Here is a 16,754-nt window from a genome sequence, read left to right as displayed (position 1 = left end):
GGAGCAGTTTGTAAGTTTAAATATAAGTTTGAAGGTTCTACACGGATCTTCTCATTTTCATTGATTTTAGCGCCTCTGCGGTAGTGCTTCCACTGTCACCTGTCGTAAAAACCTTGGTCCAGACAGCATGCGCATTTGCTTTGGAAGGAGTGAAAAAAAGACACAAATGTAGCGAGTTCAGGCCACACACCAAAAAAATACTGCAACACCGCAGCTCTCTTTAGATTGTTTTTACTGTAATGATACAACATGAAACAGGGACTGCATCAGTTTACATTCTCTTCTCAGACAACTGGCTCTCTCTGCTCCGAATGCAAACTGACAGAGAGATTCCTGGGCGCATGTTCCAAAGAGCGACAAGTGGGGGTTTAGAGTTCAAAATACTCAACATGTTCATATAAAAATACAGATACATAAAATATGAATCCATTTGTCAATAAAGACAATCTCCTAAAAATATTAGAACTGATTTAACCTAACCATTTGAGTATTAAATACATTTATACAGGTACGAGAAATCCATACTTCCCCACTCCTATTATTTTGGGCAAATGGAACATCCCACTTGAAACAATACCAAGTCACTCAGTGTATAGGGGCTTAAAGTTGGCTGTTTGCAGGATGCATAGCAATGAGGTAATGTATTGTAATTCTCATTCTGATCTCATCCAACTTGTTTGTAAGAGACCTGGAGTTGGCGAGGAACAGACTCGGGAGTTCTGGTCTGTACGGGTTAGCCTTTAGCCCAGCGCGTAGCCTGACTCGCCTCCCCCCCGCTTCTGTTTACTCTCCCTCCATGTGATGTTGTGTGTCATAAAGAGGCTGCAATATTAAAACAAGATTATATAGCTAATTTTACCACTTTTGTCTTGCTCTCCAATTTTTCCCCTCTCTCTGTACAGGAATTTACTCTGCGCTGGTGTCAGTATCCAATCGTTATGACAACATCAGTCGGAGCATCAACATGAGTGTCTACAGCATCCTCACACGTGTTGATATACAAACAGAGCCACCGCTCCTCCTCGCTGGCAAATCAGCTGAATTTGAAGCTCACCCTCTGCCCTCACCCTATGGAATTCAATACGACTGGCAGTTTGGAGATGGTTCAGTGCCATTACAAGGTCGCCGCGTGGTGCAGACCTTTGCACAGAGTGGCAACTTTAATGTGTGTGTATCGGTAAACAACACCATCAGTTCTATGGAGGCTTGTGCTGAGATGTTTGTATATGAGGAGATCGAAGATCTAAGAGCGGAAAGCTCATCTCCAACAGAGCTTCACAGCCCTACTGCTGTGAGGGCCCGCCTTGCTTCAGGTAATAACATCACATGGACATTCTCCATGGGTGATGGAGCTATCTACTCTACATCTGAACCTCATGTGACACACAACTACAACAAAGATGGCAACTACACAGTAAACGTGACCGCCTTGAACGCTGTGAGCTGTGGTTGGACGATCCTACAAGTGCAGGTGTTTGTCTTCCAAGTGATAAGGATGGAGCCGTCTGGGTGTGTCCAAGAGCAGACTCCAGTCAAATTTCAAGCCTGGGTTTCCGGTAATGAATCGGCTCATCTATATGAATGGTGCTTCGGGGATGGAAGCCCCAACGAGACACACCAAGGCAACCCCAGAGTGTCACACACCTACTGGAAAAGCGGAAACTACCACCTCTCGCTGCTTCTTTCCAGCGGGGTCAACAGGGCCACCAAGGCCAACTTCTTCAACTTGGTGTGTGTGCAGCCAGCTTTGACCCACATAAGCCTTCCCATTGAGAAATCCCTCTATGCTGTTGGCGAAGACATTCTGTTCAAGGTCAAAGCTGAGCCAGGGTTTAACTACTTTTATCAGTGGGACTTTGGTAGAGAGGAGGACACTGTGCCCAACCATGATTCTGGGAATGTTTTGAAGATGTATGAAAACCCAGGTCGGTACATGGTGACAGTCACTGTCTCCAATAACATCTCCAGCAGTAATACCAGTGTTGTGATTGAGGTTCTGATGCCTGTAGGACCAATTGTTATTCAGCACAATGGCACCAAATACAACAACTTTACACTTAAAGCACCGTATGCTTTCACAACTTCCTCCCAGGCCTCCGATGTCAATTACACCTGGAACTTTGGGGACGGGAATCTGTTTGCAGGTCAGAATACCCTCCACACCTACAATATCTCAGGAAACTACAATATCACACTGACAGCAGCCAACACAGTTAGCAGGAATCACACTACTCTGCCTGTTGCTGTGCTGGCACCAATACGTGGGTTGACTGTCAATGCCAGCTTGGTTAACGTCCCTCTGAATGCCTCGGTTCACTTTGAGGCCCAAATGGAGAAGGGAGATGGCGTCCGGTTCTCTTGGATCGTTTGTGACCGTTGCACCTCAATACCGGGGATCCACACCATGTATTACACCTTCCGCTCTGTTGGAACTTTCAACATCATTGTGATGGCTGAAAATGACGTTGGAACGACACAAGCGAGCATCTTCCTGTTTGTACAATGTGAGCTGGAGGGACTGCAGATTTTAGCAGAGGAGGAGATTGGAGGAAGTGGAGGCACAAAAGGGAACAGCTGCTGCTTTGCTACGAACCGCCTTCTCCACCTTCAAGCTGGACTAAAGGAAGGAACCAACATGACATTTACTTGGAACATCATCAGAGAACTAGACCCAGCCAGCTCAAGCTTCAACATAACCGGAAAGAACGTGGAGGTGAATTTCTCTAAACCAGGTCCATGTGAAATCTTCCTTCGGGCCACCAACCTCCTGGGCCAGCTTACCATCAACAGAACCATCCACTTCCTGGAACCAGCAAAAGGCCTGTACCTGCAGATCAGCAACAATCCAGTTGCGGTCAATTCGCCAACTAACTTGACAGTCTCGACCATGGAGGGCTCAGACTTGCAGTACCGCTGGTCTGTGAATGGGGATACTCTGATATGGAACAAGTCCTGGAAGACCCACACCTTCAGCAGTCCTGGCCAGAAAGTAGTTACTGTTGAGGTCTTCAATAACGTTAGCTCAGAGGTTGTTTTAGAAACTGTCAGTGTCCAGGAAATCATTTCTGGACTAACATTCACAGCTACCAACATAACAGACCAAAATTACATAGCAACAGGCGCTAATGTCTCACTCCAGGGAGAGGTCCTGACAGGAACCAATGTGACATGGACATGGCTGATAGACGGAAGAACAGACACAGGAAGGAGAACCTCCCTGGTTTTCCAGGAGCCAAAGATGGCCTTCATTACTCTAAATGCCACCAATGATATCAGTGGGCAATTTGTCTCCAGGGAGTTCTTTGCTCAGGACAAAATTCAGGGGTTGGAGCTGAGGGCAAGTAAGAAGATTGCAGGAGTCGGCGAGAAGGTGGAGTTCACCATTTCTATGGCAGCGGGGTCGGACGTTCACCTGATCCTCAGCATCAGTGGAGATGCCACTGTTATCACTCAACCCAACCAAACCTATGTCCACGTGTTCAGTAGAGTGGATACCTACATGGTGAATCTCACTGCTCACAACCAGGTAAAGTCAAGGACATACATGACCTACATTAGAAGATAATATATTATCAATGCTTTGGCTGTTCACTTTTCACTAAAATGATAAAAGATAGAAGATAGACTCGTGGACATAACATTAAGAACAGCCAAGGCTGTTAAATAATATTAACTCATTAGCCTTATATAGATTTGTTGCCATATACGAAAAGTATAACATGTACAGTTCATGATAGAATTTACCAATGAACCAATTCATTTCTTCTTTCTCTGCATATACGTTTATACATAAGGTTTATTAATCACTGCCTCACATGTGGGCACCTTTACACATTAATGCTGACAATCTAATGACACACAGACAGTAGCGTCATGGTATCTTGGTATGTGTGATTCTTCAAAGAAAGACCTTGACATTGGAAGAGCATGTTTAAAACTAGGATAGCACTCGCCAGAACTCTTACCTCTGCCAAGGCCAAAAAGTTCCATCAAGCTGCACCAAATTTTACTAGAGCCATAGATTTTTCCCTGGGAAATTGGTGAAAACGTCAAGAAAAAATTTCACAATGTTAAGCATCAAAATTTGATGGGTACTTTACTGATCCATACCACATTTTATTCCGAGTCTCTTGGTAACCCGTTCAATAGTTTGTTAAATAGTCAACAGACAAACAAATATACAAATGCAGATTAAAAAATAACCACCTCAGCAGACGTAATTATAGTAGATATGTGCCTGAATCATATAATTGAGCATATTGTTGTTTGTTTTCAACTAAAGTATACCAGAATAATTAGAATTATGGTCCAACAAAAATTCACATGAATCTAACCACCAGTACATTTCTCTTCTTTTGAATTAACTGAATATATGAATATAAGATAAAGATAATTAAGCCAAACTAATAAAAAAGGCAATGTGACATTCCAGGTGAGCTCCAAGAAGCGGCACCTCCAGGTGGAGGTGATGGAGCCTGTGCGTGGACTGTCCATCTTGGGAAGCTGCACAGCAATTCCTGTCGGTGTGAAGAGACTGTTTGTGGCAAACATCCTGACAGGCAAACCCGTTAGCTTCCTGTGGACTTTTGATCTACACCACCTGCACAGGATTTCACATATGGGAAAAGAGGTCAGCTCACTCAAATAATAAAGCCTTTATGGTTATGATTTACACCACATAAAAAAGCAAAACAGATGTAATGTATCTCAATGAATCCCCCAACTGCAGGTGTCATACATGCCAGAGGAGGCAGGTTTACTGACCATCTTCCTTAAGGCTATCAACGCCCTGCATCACCAGAACATCACCAAGCACATCCTAGTGCAGAACCTGCTGACGGCTGCCTCCCTGTACGCAGCACCTCAGGACACGTTCATCCATAAAACAATAACCCTGATGGCTTCTATCACTCCCAGGTCAACTCCTGTGGAGTGTTTGTGGGACTTTGGGGACGGTTCAAGTCCAGTTCACACCAACACCACAACTGTGGGTTATGAGTACAAACACCCGGGACACTATATGGTCAAAGTATGTCCCTTTTGAATTCCATAATTCAATGTAGATCATTTCTCTGTTGGTTGATCCTTAAAACATGAGAACATGTATTCAACAGATGCTGTTTGTGAAAGCTTAATTGTAATTTCACCAGCTTGTTTTTCTCTGTGTCAGGTGAACTGCAGTAACCTGGTGAGCTGGGTGTTGGCCCAGGTGGAGGTAAACATCAGTGTGTTAGAGTGTGAGGAACCAGAGGTGCAGGTGGTCCAAGCCCCCCGCTTGGCCATCTGGCGCTCCCAGCCCACTTTGGTGGAGGCCAGTGTCGATCTGAAAGGCTGTGTGCGCTACGGAGCTCAGTACCTCTGGCAGATATACTCCAGGCCCTCCTGTGAAAATGACAAAGCTGACCAGATGTCCTCTGGAGCAGTGACTCGGCCCTCTCAGCCTTTGCCTGTTCCAGTCATTCGCCTGCCATTGGAGGTGGATGTGCGGCGGCTGCAGCTGTCATTACCCAAGATGGCTCTGGTGACAGGAAACTACAGCTTGGTGTTTTCTCTGTCATATGAAGGCGTGCCGCTGAGGAAGGCTGCCTGTCTGCAGCTGAGTGTCATGGCTGCCAGGTCAGTAGAAAAACAATTTCTTCCATGTAAAGCTGTCGATTACTTGTTCACACCTCTCTTTATTTTGGTTCTAAATAAGCAATAAATCTGCTAGTTTGATGCCGTATATAATCAAAGCAATAATCCACCAAAAATCTTTTTTAGATTCTTTAGTCACTTTTAATTAATTCTAGTACAATGGATTCTAATGGTAATCTACTTTCACAATAAGACTATGTTGATTTATAGAATAATACGTTTTTGCCATGCACACAACTGTACACATCTGCATTTGTAGACAAGATGACAGAGAAGCCAAAGAACCATGTCGACTAACAATGTTTTTGGGGTCTGGCACTAAACGTGAGCACATTCACTGCAATCTCAACTACAAGCTAACAAGCAAACTCAGCAAGCAAGTGGCAGGTATTGATGTTTGAGCATAATGTGTCAAAACACATTTTTTTGGCTCACTTGCAGCTAAACATCGATCAACATGGGTGAACCTGGCCTCTAAGGATAAACTAGCGGGTTGGATAACTTCACTTAAACAGCCCCACGTCCAGTAAGATCAAATGACCTAGCAAACAGGCAAAAGTTATGAGTTTCTTGTCCAATAAACACAACACCAGGGAGGTACCTTTGGCCTCTTGTAGCTCTAATCAATAGTGAAATATGCTCAGATTTTCACTCTTGTTTGGTTTCTTACTGAGTGAGCTACAGTTGGTGCTAGCTCCAGCTCTGGTTGTTGGTGTGTGACGTAAAGCAGGTCGTAAGGTTCCAGCACGGAACACCACAGTGACATAAAGCAGTTCCAGGTGTCCAGGGGGCGCTGTGGCCATTCTCCCTATTATAAGTTTGTGTACCATTAAAAGGATTTGAAGATGCCATTTTAAGGTATAAAAACTTAGTGTTGCTTTAATTGGATCCTGTTTCCTTTCTCAGGCTGATGCCCATCATAGAAGGTGGCACTTACAGGGTGTGGTCGAGGACGCAGGACCTGCAGCTCAGTGCGGAGCAGTCCTACGACCCCAACTTGGACCCAGATAGCCAGTCACTCCTCCACTACCACTGGGAGTGTCAAAGTACCTCAAAGGTAAGAACAGGCATAACATGAAAGATGTCCTCTGCTCTTCTGCTTTGGCTCTCGTGACTAGACGGGATGGTTTCTTTCTCTGTCTCTTTCAACATTTGACTTGAGTCTAATCGAAATAAGAGAGTGCTGAATTGTCAAACTCAACTCTCAAACTCTTTAATGGTGAATTTATGTAACGTGATTTATAGCGCAGACTTCATTCTGCAAAGAAGATTGTGGAAAAGTTGTGTAATGGTCATCTGGTTCTGAGTTCTGTAACCGCCTACAGAGAGGCCTGGCAGCATTGATGTGACAAGGAGAACTCCGATCAGTTTGTGAGTGTGCCTCTTTAATGCTGAGGGTATAGGACTTGGTTTTAGGCTAATGGTTAGAATTAGGTTTAGGCGTAGGGGTAGTGTTAGGCTTTCAGAGGCACTGAAAGAACGCTTATGTAACGGTTTACTGATAAACTCAGCATTCCACAGCTTGTGCTTTGCTCCCTACCCTGACAATTATAGACTTTCACATAAACAACAGACACACATTGCACACATACGCACACGTATGTTGTGAAAGATCACCTTAGGGAACTTTACATCCACATACATTCAGTATGTGGAGATTCACAAAAACCCTAAACATAACCACTGCTTGCTTGATCGTAATCTGACTCCAAACCTTAACTTAACCCTTATTTTATTCGACCCATACATTAACCTTATCCCAATTGACAAAACTATATACAAGAGGACAAGCTGTCCCTACTGTTTTTAAGTCTGAATATTGTCCCAAAAGTTATCATATGACAGAAACACACTCACACAAAGCTGCTGTAAAAATAGAGTGGATAGTGATAGAGCTTTGTCCTCGCACCATTTTTGCGAAATTTCACTGCATTTTTAAGAACAGGCCTCATCGCCACATTGTTGTCCAAATAACTGTGGAGCGGTGACTCATTCACTTGCACATTGTGCATGTTGCCGCAAGCAAAACACAACTAATGACCATTACATGTTGTGCATTAAGAAATGTTTTTCCTTGTCTATTTAATGTTGCTGTAACAGTGAAGTTTTATCAATGTCACATACTAAGTTGTGAGTAAGTCTCATTAAAGGGGACATAGCATGCAAATTCCACTTTGTTAGTGCTTCTACAGGTTAATGTGGGTATCTGGCATGTCCACCAACCCAAAAACTCTGGGAAAAAAACACTCGCGCGTTTTGTTATAGTTCCTCTAAGTCAGAAACGTCATGCTTGAGTGACTCGATTGAGCTTCCTGGTAATTGTGTCGTAACAAGGCACTGGAAGTCTCCCTACATGGGGGGAGAGGGGGGAGTGGGGAGCTGGCTCATTAGCATTTAAAGGAACAGGCAGTCAAAACAGGTCACTCGGTGGAGGGCTGTTTTATACAGGGTAAAAAGGGTGCTGTTTTAAATGATCCTTGTGGTATTTTGACCAAAGTATGTTACAGACATTTCATTAAGACCCCAAGGAACCATATCAACTTGTGGTAAAATGGGCATGCTATGTCCCCTTTAAAGTAAGTCTCATTATATCTAATTTCCCAGTTTGAAAATGATCTGCTTTAGTGATGGTCCTATCTCTGCTTGCAGGGTCCAGAGCACTGCTCCACTTTGAACTTCGGCTTGGGCTCCAGCGGCCCAGTGCTGGGGATCTCTGGCTTTGAGCTGGAGGCAGGCGTCGAATACACTTTCAAAATGACTATCAGCAAAGACGGCATGCCACCAGAGTCCACCACGCAGACTGTAAGTGCACACAATCTATTATCTGCTCACGATAATTGATGCATATTTTAAGTCTGTGGTTTCCAATTTGGGGATGTAATAATAATAATTATTAAATATTAATATTATGTCAATAAAAAGAATAAACAAAATATTTGTTTTTGGATTGATCTGCAGTCTAAGTTTGTGGTGAAGGTTATTGGGGAGCTCATATGTCATACTAGCTGGGGTCAACTTCTGTACTAATAATGTGACTCACACCAATCGGGAGCAAAATCTTACCAGTCTGGAAAAACAGGTTCATGGTGGAACAGAGGTTGTGTTTCTCATTAGTTTGATGCTCTTACCATTACTTAAATTTATCAATGCCACTGTGAGCAAATATTATATTAATACTGAAATTATTAGATATTTTCATTATCTGTTTAGCCTTTCAGAAGATTCACCTGAGTTCAGTGCCTGTCTGAAAGCAGCTCTGTGAAGAAATTTCAGTTGAATTGTTGAAGTTCATCACAGACCTTTGCAGACTTTACAGTTTCTCGTTTTACTCATGTCATTTGCACTCACTTATCTATTTATTCACGAAATATTTGTCTTGACATCTCTGGTCAATTGATCAGCAATGCATGTTACTGAAATGTGTTAGTGAAGCTGCTTCCGAAACAGATTAAATAGGAAGTGGCATTTAGACGGTGAAAAAAATAGATAAGGTAAACAAGAGAGGAAGCAAATGTGGTGTAAATAACCTGGCATGACACAGTGGAGGGACTGTTTCCCATGCTATTGTCTCATGTCGTGTGAAAGGTGTTCGTCCAGAGTGGTCACATCCCCATGGTGTATCTGGAGTGTGTGTCCTGTAAGGCCCAGTCCTTCTACGAGGTCAGCCAGAACTCGTACGTCTACCTCAGAGGGACCTGCACCAACTGCCAGGGCTTTCACCGTGGGGTAAACAAACACACACGCACACACACACACACACACTCATAATGAGGTCACTGCTTCACAGTAGCGACAGTGAAATCAACATTTCCAGACCCTCTCTTTCCTTCTCCACCTCATCTCCTCCTCCCTGCCTTTAGTCACTCTTTCCCTGGGATCTGTAAAGCCGGCAGTGTGTGGGTGTGAGAATGAGGTCATTGTACAAGCAGAGGGGAATGTATGTTATGTCCTTACCAACACAGAAAAAAACACTTGTTGAGTCACTGGGCCTCAAATTGCAAATACCAGTTGACTGTGCTCAGCTGTTCTCTATCTTACTCACTTTTTAAATCATTTCGCTGTAGTTTTCCAGACTACACAGGGATAGTTTTTCATTTACATTCTGTAAATCTGACCACATGCACTGTGGCTCTCACATGTGGAAACAAAGAACAGCATCAACTGGAAAGAGGTTCAGTCTACATCAAACATTTCAGTTCATTAAGTCAGTTGAACGGAAATGCTTTTATAGTAGGGCTGCACAATATTTTGAAAATGTATCGTCATCGTTTCTCTCTCTCTCTCTCTCTCTCTCTCTCTCTCTCTCTCTCTCTCTCTCTCTCTATCCCCAACCCGCTACAGTTTAAAAATGGATTCGTCTGTTGCCACAATATCAACACTGATCATCATATAATTATCACTTCTTTTATTGATCGTCATCCGCTCGCTCTTTTCCTCTCTCGCTCTTTCCATCTCACACACACACACACACACACACACACACACACACACACACACACACACTCACAGTGTGATCAGACACATGTATAAACCAAGTCTGGGTAAAAACAACACAATTTATCAATTTAGTAAATGTATGTAGAGCTGGAGGAGATGGCGACGCGGTTGAGCGCAAACGATAGAGACACAGAGAGGAGGAGCAGTAAATAACTGACAGAGCCACTAAAAACTAAAAATAACTTTTCAAGGTCCAAATATTTATAAAAAGACTTTAAATTTAAAACACTTTTGAGTGGAGCTGTGCATGGCTCCCTGGTGTCTGCCCCGGAAAGCTGTGCGCCTGCTACCGGCTGTGGAGCTGTCCGTGGTCTCTCGTCAGTAGCCTGGGACTGTTTATGTTTATTTATCGCAAGTCATATCGTCATCGCGATATTCAACAATGTTATTGCATATCGCATGTTTTCCTAATGTCTAGCAGACCTATTTTATAGTCTAATATTCCAAAGCTGGAAATAAACATTTTCCATAGATTATAAGTGTAGTTTGCTGTTTGTAAATTCTCCTCATCTGTCTCTTTGTCTCAGCGTTGGAGTGCCATGACTCTACAGAATGAGACTCTGGTCCTGGACTCCTCCTCCACCACCACTGGAAGTGACGGCATGAATCTGGTGCTGCGGCAGGGCGTCTTGTGCCACATAGACTCCTACATCTTCACCCTGCACGTGACAGACGGCAGTCTGGACGGCGAGGGCGTAGCCTCCATAACACTACATCGCAACATGCCCCCGATTGGTGGAGAGTGTCATCTGAGAGGTGGAGGGGAAGCAGGAGTTGAGTACGGGGACGGAGATGGTGAAGGCTGGAAGCTGCACACGCTGCTGGACAGGGTTCACTTCAGCTGCTCAGGTAAGAAATGTACTCAAAGTATAAAAGTAAAAGGTTCCCTTCTGAAGGCCATTTCTACTGGCTGTATCTGTGCAAAGCAAAATGAGACTCATGCCACATTATTATAGTTTGAAGTAGTAAGTAAAGCACTTATACAGATAAATCTACTAAAGTACAGTAACAAAGCACTTTTACCAATCACCAATTACCATCTTTTTCTCTTTTCTCAATTTTTTGCAACCAGGTTACACTGATCTGGGCGACTCGGAGTCTCCGTTGCTCTACAGTCTGCTGGTGACGCGCTGCAGAGAAGAATACTGCGAGGACTTCTGTGTGTACAAAGGCAGCAGTGCAGAGCACTCGGCCTTCCTGCCTCCAGGCTTCAGCTCAGCCCGACAACGTGTTGCGGTGTCCATCACAGTGGAGGACCATCAAGGAGCTGCCATCACTGCACTCAACAAGTAACAACATTTTACTTTTCTGTTCTTGAGAGGAGTGCAGCCAATTACTGCAAATAAGATTCAGACGTTCATCTTCTTTGTGTTCACCTCCGGAGCTTCTGCAGCCCTCTTAAGTCTGCACATTAGTGAAGTTGTGCCAAGGTTTTTGCTGATTTCTCCCTTTCCTGCAGAAAATAGATGAGAGAAAAGCCAAAGAGTTGACTTACACTTCAGACAGTTTCAAAAGAATTGAGCCTCTCCGTTGCCAAATTATGATGCAAGAGTGATAATGTGTGAAAATCTGGATAATATTATATGTCCCTAAAGTTCGATCCTGGTCAGGATTCTGTTCATGTTTCTCAGAAAAAGTGTTTTAAAGCTGTAAGTAAATCTGGTCGCCCTTTAATTTAAAGTTTTTTCCTTATTTCCCTTGAAATAGCTTTAGGGTTGTTAAGATTGTCTTATTCCACACTGACAGTATCACAAACAATATATATCATGTTTTTAACATCCACCAGCTCTTCATTGAATCTATAGTATTTAACTAATAATTACAGAAATCTGTCTGTCTGCGGCTCGCATATCTTGAGAACCATTTACCTTATCGGCTTCACATTGGCATGTGTATTGTTAAGGGCAGAAGGAAGCGCAGTGTTGAGTTTGGTGCGATTTTGACAAGTGACATATGGATAAACTTTGAATAAACAGTTGACCAGCGTTCTGTAGCAGCGGCGGCCGGGACTCATCAGGATAAGGGACATTGTTGATCACGACAACAGTACATTCACGCCAACGGCTGCACTCAGGGAACGTCTGAAAGTGTTAAGGAATTTATTTAATCCGAGTTTAAACAAAACTCTCCTTGCAGTGACATCTGTCCACAACTATATTGTTAAGTTGTAAACAGAATATTAAATAAGAGTTTGTTTTGTGTTTGTGCCCAGGTCCATTGAAGTATGGCTGCCAAATCCTCCCTCTGGGTACAGCAGTCTTCCTCACTGGCTGTCTCACCTGACAGACACCAAACTTAAAAAGTTGCTGGAGCAGGGAGACTCCCAGAGGGTCAGAGAGTTATCACTGGCCCTTATCACAGTCCTGAATGAGGTAGGAGAGGTCACACAGTAATCAATGAGTACATCCACACTAGTAAATAGTATATTAAACACACTTATACCTGTATATACTTTCTCCTTTCAGTATGAGCGGCTTAGACAATCAGCACGGGTGTCCCGAGACGAGCGCGGCTACAGAGTCGGAGTTCGCAGCAACATCACCAGAGCCCTGACAGCTCTGGATCTGAACACTGTCAACGACATCCAGCAGACCTCTGCTGCACTGGCACAGTGCACGGTGAGTAAGATGAGAGGGAGGGGGAGGTGGGAAGGAAAGGCTAGAGGGCACGAATAGAAAGAAAGAAAAATAGGGAATTGGAAAGGCAATGAATAAAGTGAGAAAAGATGGAAACGGAGAAGAAAGCAATCAAATGATCCGTTCCGCACGTGTTTTCCAGGCGGTGAGCCGCGAGTTCATCTGTGAGGAGTGTCAGAACAGCACTCTGAACAAGCTGGAGTCCATGCTGGAGATTTTACAGACTGACACCAAGCAGGGCACCGTCACTCCCACTGAGATAGCTGACAACATCCTGCACATCATGGGTAAGACTGAGAGTTTGCTGTCATCACATGAGTGTTTTCATCTTTCAGGACAATGTGGATGAACAAACTGTTACACACATCGGGAGCTGTCAACTAGTCATTTATTCATGTTCGTCTATTGCAAAGTAGAGGACAGCACCCTCTCACTGCGGTTGTTTACCCAGATCATACATCTGGTCTTTAAGAGGAGACAATAAGAAACAGAGAAACAGAAGTCTGCCAGAATCTTTTGGGCGATTTCACACCTACCTTGTTTGTTCCAGAACTTTTCAGTTAAATCTGCACCAATAGAAGAGGTTGCCCCAGACCACGGTCCAGGCAACAGATCAAAATGTAGTCTGACAGCGGGTGGTCTTAGTGTGGATCAAACTGAACCATGGTTCGGATCATTAGCTGCGTGTCAAGCTTTTTTTGGATAGTTCAGACTTTCAGACCAATTGCCGGGATCACCAACTTGGTGGACTTTCAGACCACCAAGTTGGTGATCCCGGTATTAACACAATTATGATATTACAGTGGCAACGGGAAAAACTGGTCCATTCAAACTGAATGTCTACTACCCACTGAACAGTACATCATCAACAGAGGCATGCCAATCAATCCAATCAATGTATAGGTATAGGTAGACGCATACATACGTGCATGTAAACCTGCTCTCTCCTCCTCTCCACTACTGTGTATGTGTGTGTGCTGCTGTCGCGCGGACAACACACTTGTGCACGCGCAGCTCGCCGTGGTGTTATAAATGACTCAAGTAAAAATATGAAAGTACAGGCTCTCAGTATAAAAATAAAAAGTTTCTACCGGCTGTATCTGAGACACATGCCAAATTAATGTAGTCTGAAGACTAACTTACAATTGTGTGGGAGGAAATATGTCCATTGTTTCCCGTGGGTGATTCTCCCTATCGTGTCTGTGCTATGTATTTTGTGCATGATGTGCACTGATAAATACACAACAAGGAATAGTCTTTTCTGTGTTGTTTTCATTTAGGTTGAAATCTATCTTGATGTTGGGAAGGTGCTGAAAGTATAGTCACAAAGTATTTGTACCTAGTTACTTCCCACCTCTGAAAATAATATACCTCAAACCATAATTATGTAAATGGCTGAAGGTAATATTTATTTTGAAAGACCTTTTTTCATGTATGTACTTCAATTTACAATGATATTTTTTTTTTATTTGCCTTTGAAACCTGTACAAAGTATCGGCATCTGTATGGTATCGACCTTGTGGAAACTCCCTGAGTGTCAGACTTAAGGATTAAGTAGAGCTGCGTGAATCTACTATAAAACTACCTCTCTTGCTTATAGTGTTGCTGTATATAATTATACAGGTTCAAGTTTAGTCAAGATCCCACAAATGTCTTTGTGTTCTGTATTTCTGTATTTTTCTATTTTTTGGTTTAAAATGATACATTAATTTCCACCACACACAAACCTTATCTGAGTAGCACAGATATTGGATGGATACACATTGAGGGAAACCGTGAACATCTTCAGATTTATCAGGGATTGGATCACACTATTTCTTGAAAAGACCTATAACCACCCACCAACACTCGATTTATATGAGAAAACCAACTGCAGTGATAGAAATGTCACTGCTTATTAACCTCATCTTTTCCTCCTATGTATCTCATATGTATCTCATATCCTCACCCCCCTTCAGGTGATCTGATCCATCAGGTCAGCCAATCAGCCTCCCAATCTTACTTCCAGCCCGCCTATGTGGATTCCCCCTCACCCGCATCCACCTCCTCCCTTTCCTCTTCGGGTGAGGAGCATGGCGGCACCCTGTTGGACCCCTCACCCTCTTCATCGGAGCCACATCCCCTGCGAGTGGCTGCGAAGGCTTACAGTCTCTCCTCAGTGCTCATGATGATCCTCTTGCATGGCCGGGTGCTCAACGAGGAGCCGCTGGTGCTGAGGGGGGCTGAGATCGCTGCAACAGGAAAACTGGCAGACCCCCAGAGTCTGCTCTGCTACCATGGCAACAACAGTCCAGGTGAGCATGTGTACCTAGTGAGTGACTCATAAGTTAATGAATGCTACGTTTTTGTAGGTGAATGTTAATAACTTCATAATCTGTAGAAAATAGACATTAAAAGGACTGTGAATAGATGTGTTTTTTATCTTCTTCTGTTCCTCCCTCTATTTTCCAGAGTGCCAGCGCTTCTCCATCCCACGAGCTTTTAACAACAGTCTCGGCAGAGCTGCTGCAGGAAACAGCATCATGCAGCTGCTCTTTCAGGTAACATCAGAAACATGACAGAAACCACTCGATCAAGTACAAAGTTCTCCTTTAGAACTTTGTCTATCGATCTCATTGTCTCATCATCAAACACTGAATGAAATAACTTTTACCTTCCTGTGTTTTCCCTCTCATTGTTTTTATCTCTCTCCTTCTTTTTCTCCCTAGGTGGAATCCAACCCCTTCCCCTTCAATTACGTGGCTAACTACACTGTCTCCACTGAGGTGGCCTCCATGGAGTTTCGCACTGAAAACGGCACACAGATCCCAATCTCAGGACTGGACGACAGTCTCGCCATCACTGTTGCCATCAACAATGGCAGTAGTGCTGAAGTGGGCGTGGATGGTTCCGGTAGCGGCGGGCTGCCCGCAGCTGGAGCCGTTAACATCAGCCACTGTGACTCCGTCGTGGTCAGGGTCAGCGCGGGCAACACGAACAGACAGGCGGGGCTGTTTGTGCAGCTCAACTTCACTTCTCTGGAGGGTGAGCTCTGACGCTCACAGTGCACACAGTGGGGGTGGACACACTACAGGAACATGTGAACAATATAATATCCAATCTAATACTTCAGACATACTGATCGCTTAAGCAAACAGTGTTGAGTTATTGAAGCTGTAATTTAGTAGCAGTGTTATGTTGGTGCCTGGTGCTTTATAATCTAATGTCATTTTATCGTGATATATATACTTGTGAATTCTTCAGTATTCAATTGGAGCATGAGAATGTTTAACGAACTTGCCAATATTAACTATTATATTGACAATAGATTCATGAAATACTATCTATGGAGGCTTTACCATAATGGGTATAAAGAGGTTAAATGTTACATTAAACCCACAATTGTATAACTGTTTTTCTTGTTACTGTTTTATGCTGTGTTCTTTACTGAATTCTTGTTTTCTTCCTCCAGATGCCTCAGAGATGGTCGAGGATGAAGAGGAGCCATTCATCACAGCTTACCTTAATTCCCATGAAGGGCCGAGCGAGTTCAACTGCACAGACCGAAGACGTATCTCACTCAGTATGACCAGGGGCCAAGATCTGGACCACAAGAAATACACCTTCTTCCTATCACCAGAGTAAGTGCCCTAGTTCATTCACTGCATTTTAACATGATGTGTACTGAACACGCACTAAGTAAGTTTAGAATATGGAACTCAGTGCAGGTCTATTATGGCGTTTATGACCACACCTGAACATATGATAGTGCTCAGAACAGTATCTGCAAGCACACAACCTTACTCGCAAGCCAGCATTTCTGCTCCGCGTGCACAACTGTGGTTCCACGAGCAGGGAACCACAGTTTGAACACTCCAGTCCCAAGCATAGGTCTGACCTACTTAACCCCCTCCCCTTCATTTTTTACAGCAATTGCAAACTTTGTGGATCATATATACCACTGCTGTCGACACAAAAGCCTATGTCACATGTGTTCTATGCACTATT

General features: G+C 43.6%; 1 protein-coding gene across 1 annotated transcript in view; it reads left to right on the top strand.

Annotated features, from left to right (window-relative positions):
- The window catches only part of pkd1a (polycystic kidney disease 1a), a 66,444-nt gene that overhangs the window by 32,057 nt on the left and 17,633 nt on the right, over positions 1–16,754 (top strand). Inside the window, exons 19-34 of the mRNA XM_035171362.2 lie at positions 903–3,526; positions 4,433–4,630; positions 4,730–5,029; positions 5,171–5,616; positions 6,541–6,691; positions 8,284–8,436; positions 9,220–9,360; positions 10,659–10,980; positions 11,204–11,420; positions 12,344–12,503; positions 12,597–12,749; positions 12,910–13,054; positions 14,726–15,061; positions 15,219–15,307; positions 15,476–15,791; positions 16,219–16,387. Coding sequence (XP_035027253.2) covers positions 903–3,526; positions 4,433–4,630; positions 4,730–5,029; positions 5,171–5,616; positions 6,541–6,691; positions 8,284–8,436; positions 9,220–9,360; positions 10,659–10,980; positions 11,204–11,420; positions 12,344–12,503; positions 12,597–12,749; positions 12,910–13,054; positions 14,726–15,061; positions 15,219–15,307; positions 15,476–15,791; positions 16,219–16,387 — 5,920 coding nt within the window. The remainder of the gene's footprint in view (positions 1–902; positions 3,527–4,432; positions 4,631–4,729; positions 5,030–5,170; positions 5,617–6,540; positions 6,692–8,283; positions 8,437–9,219; positions 9,361–10,658; positions 10,981–11,203; positions 11,421–12,343; positions 12,504–12,596; positions 12,750–12,909; positions 13,055–14,725; positions 15,062–15,218; positions 15,308–15,475; positions 15,792–16,218; positions 16,388–16,754) is intronic.

Source organism: Hippoglossus stenolepis, chromosome 2 (assembly GCF_022539355.2).
Source record: "Hippoglossus stenolepis isolate QCI-W04-F060 chromosome 2, HSTE1.2, whole genome shotgun sequence".
NCBI lineage: Eukaryota > Metazoa > Chordata > Actinopteri > Pleuronectiformes > Pleuronectidae > Hippoglossus > Hippoglossus stenolepis.
This window is presented reverse-complemented; position numbering and strand designations above follow the sequence as displayed.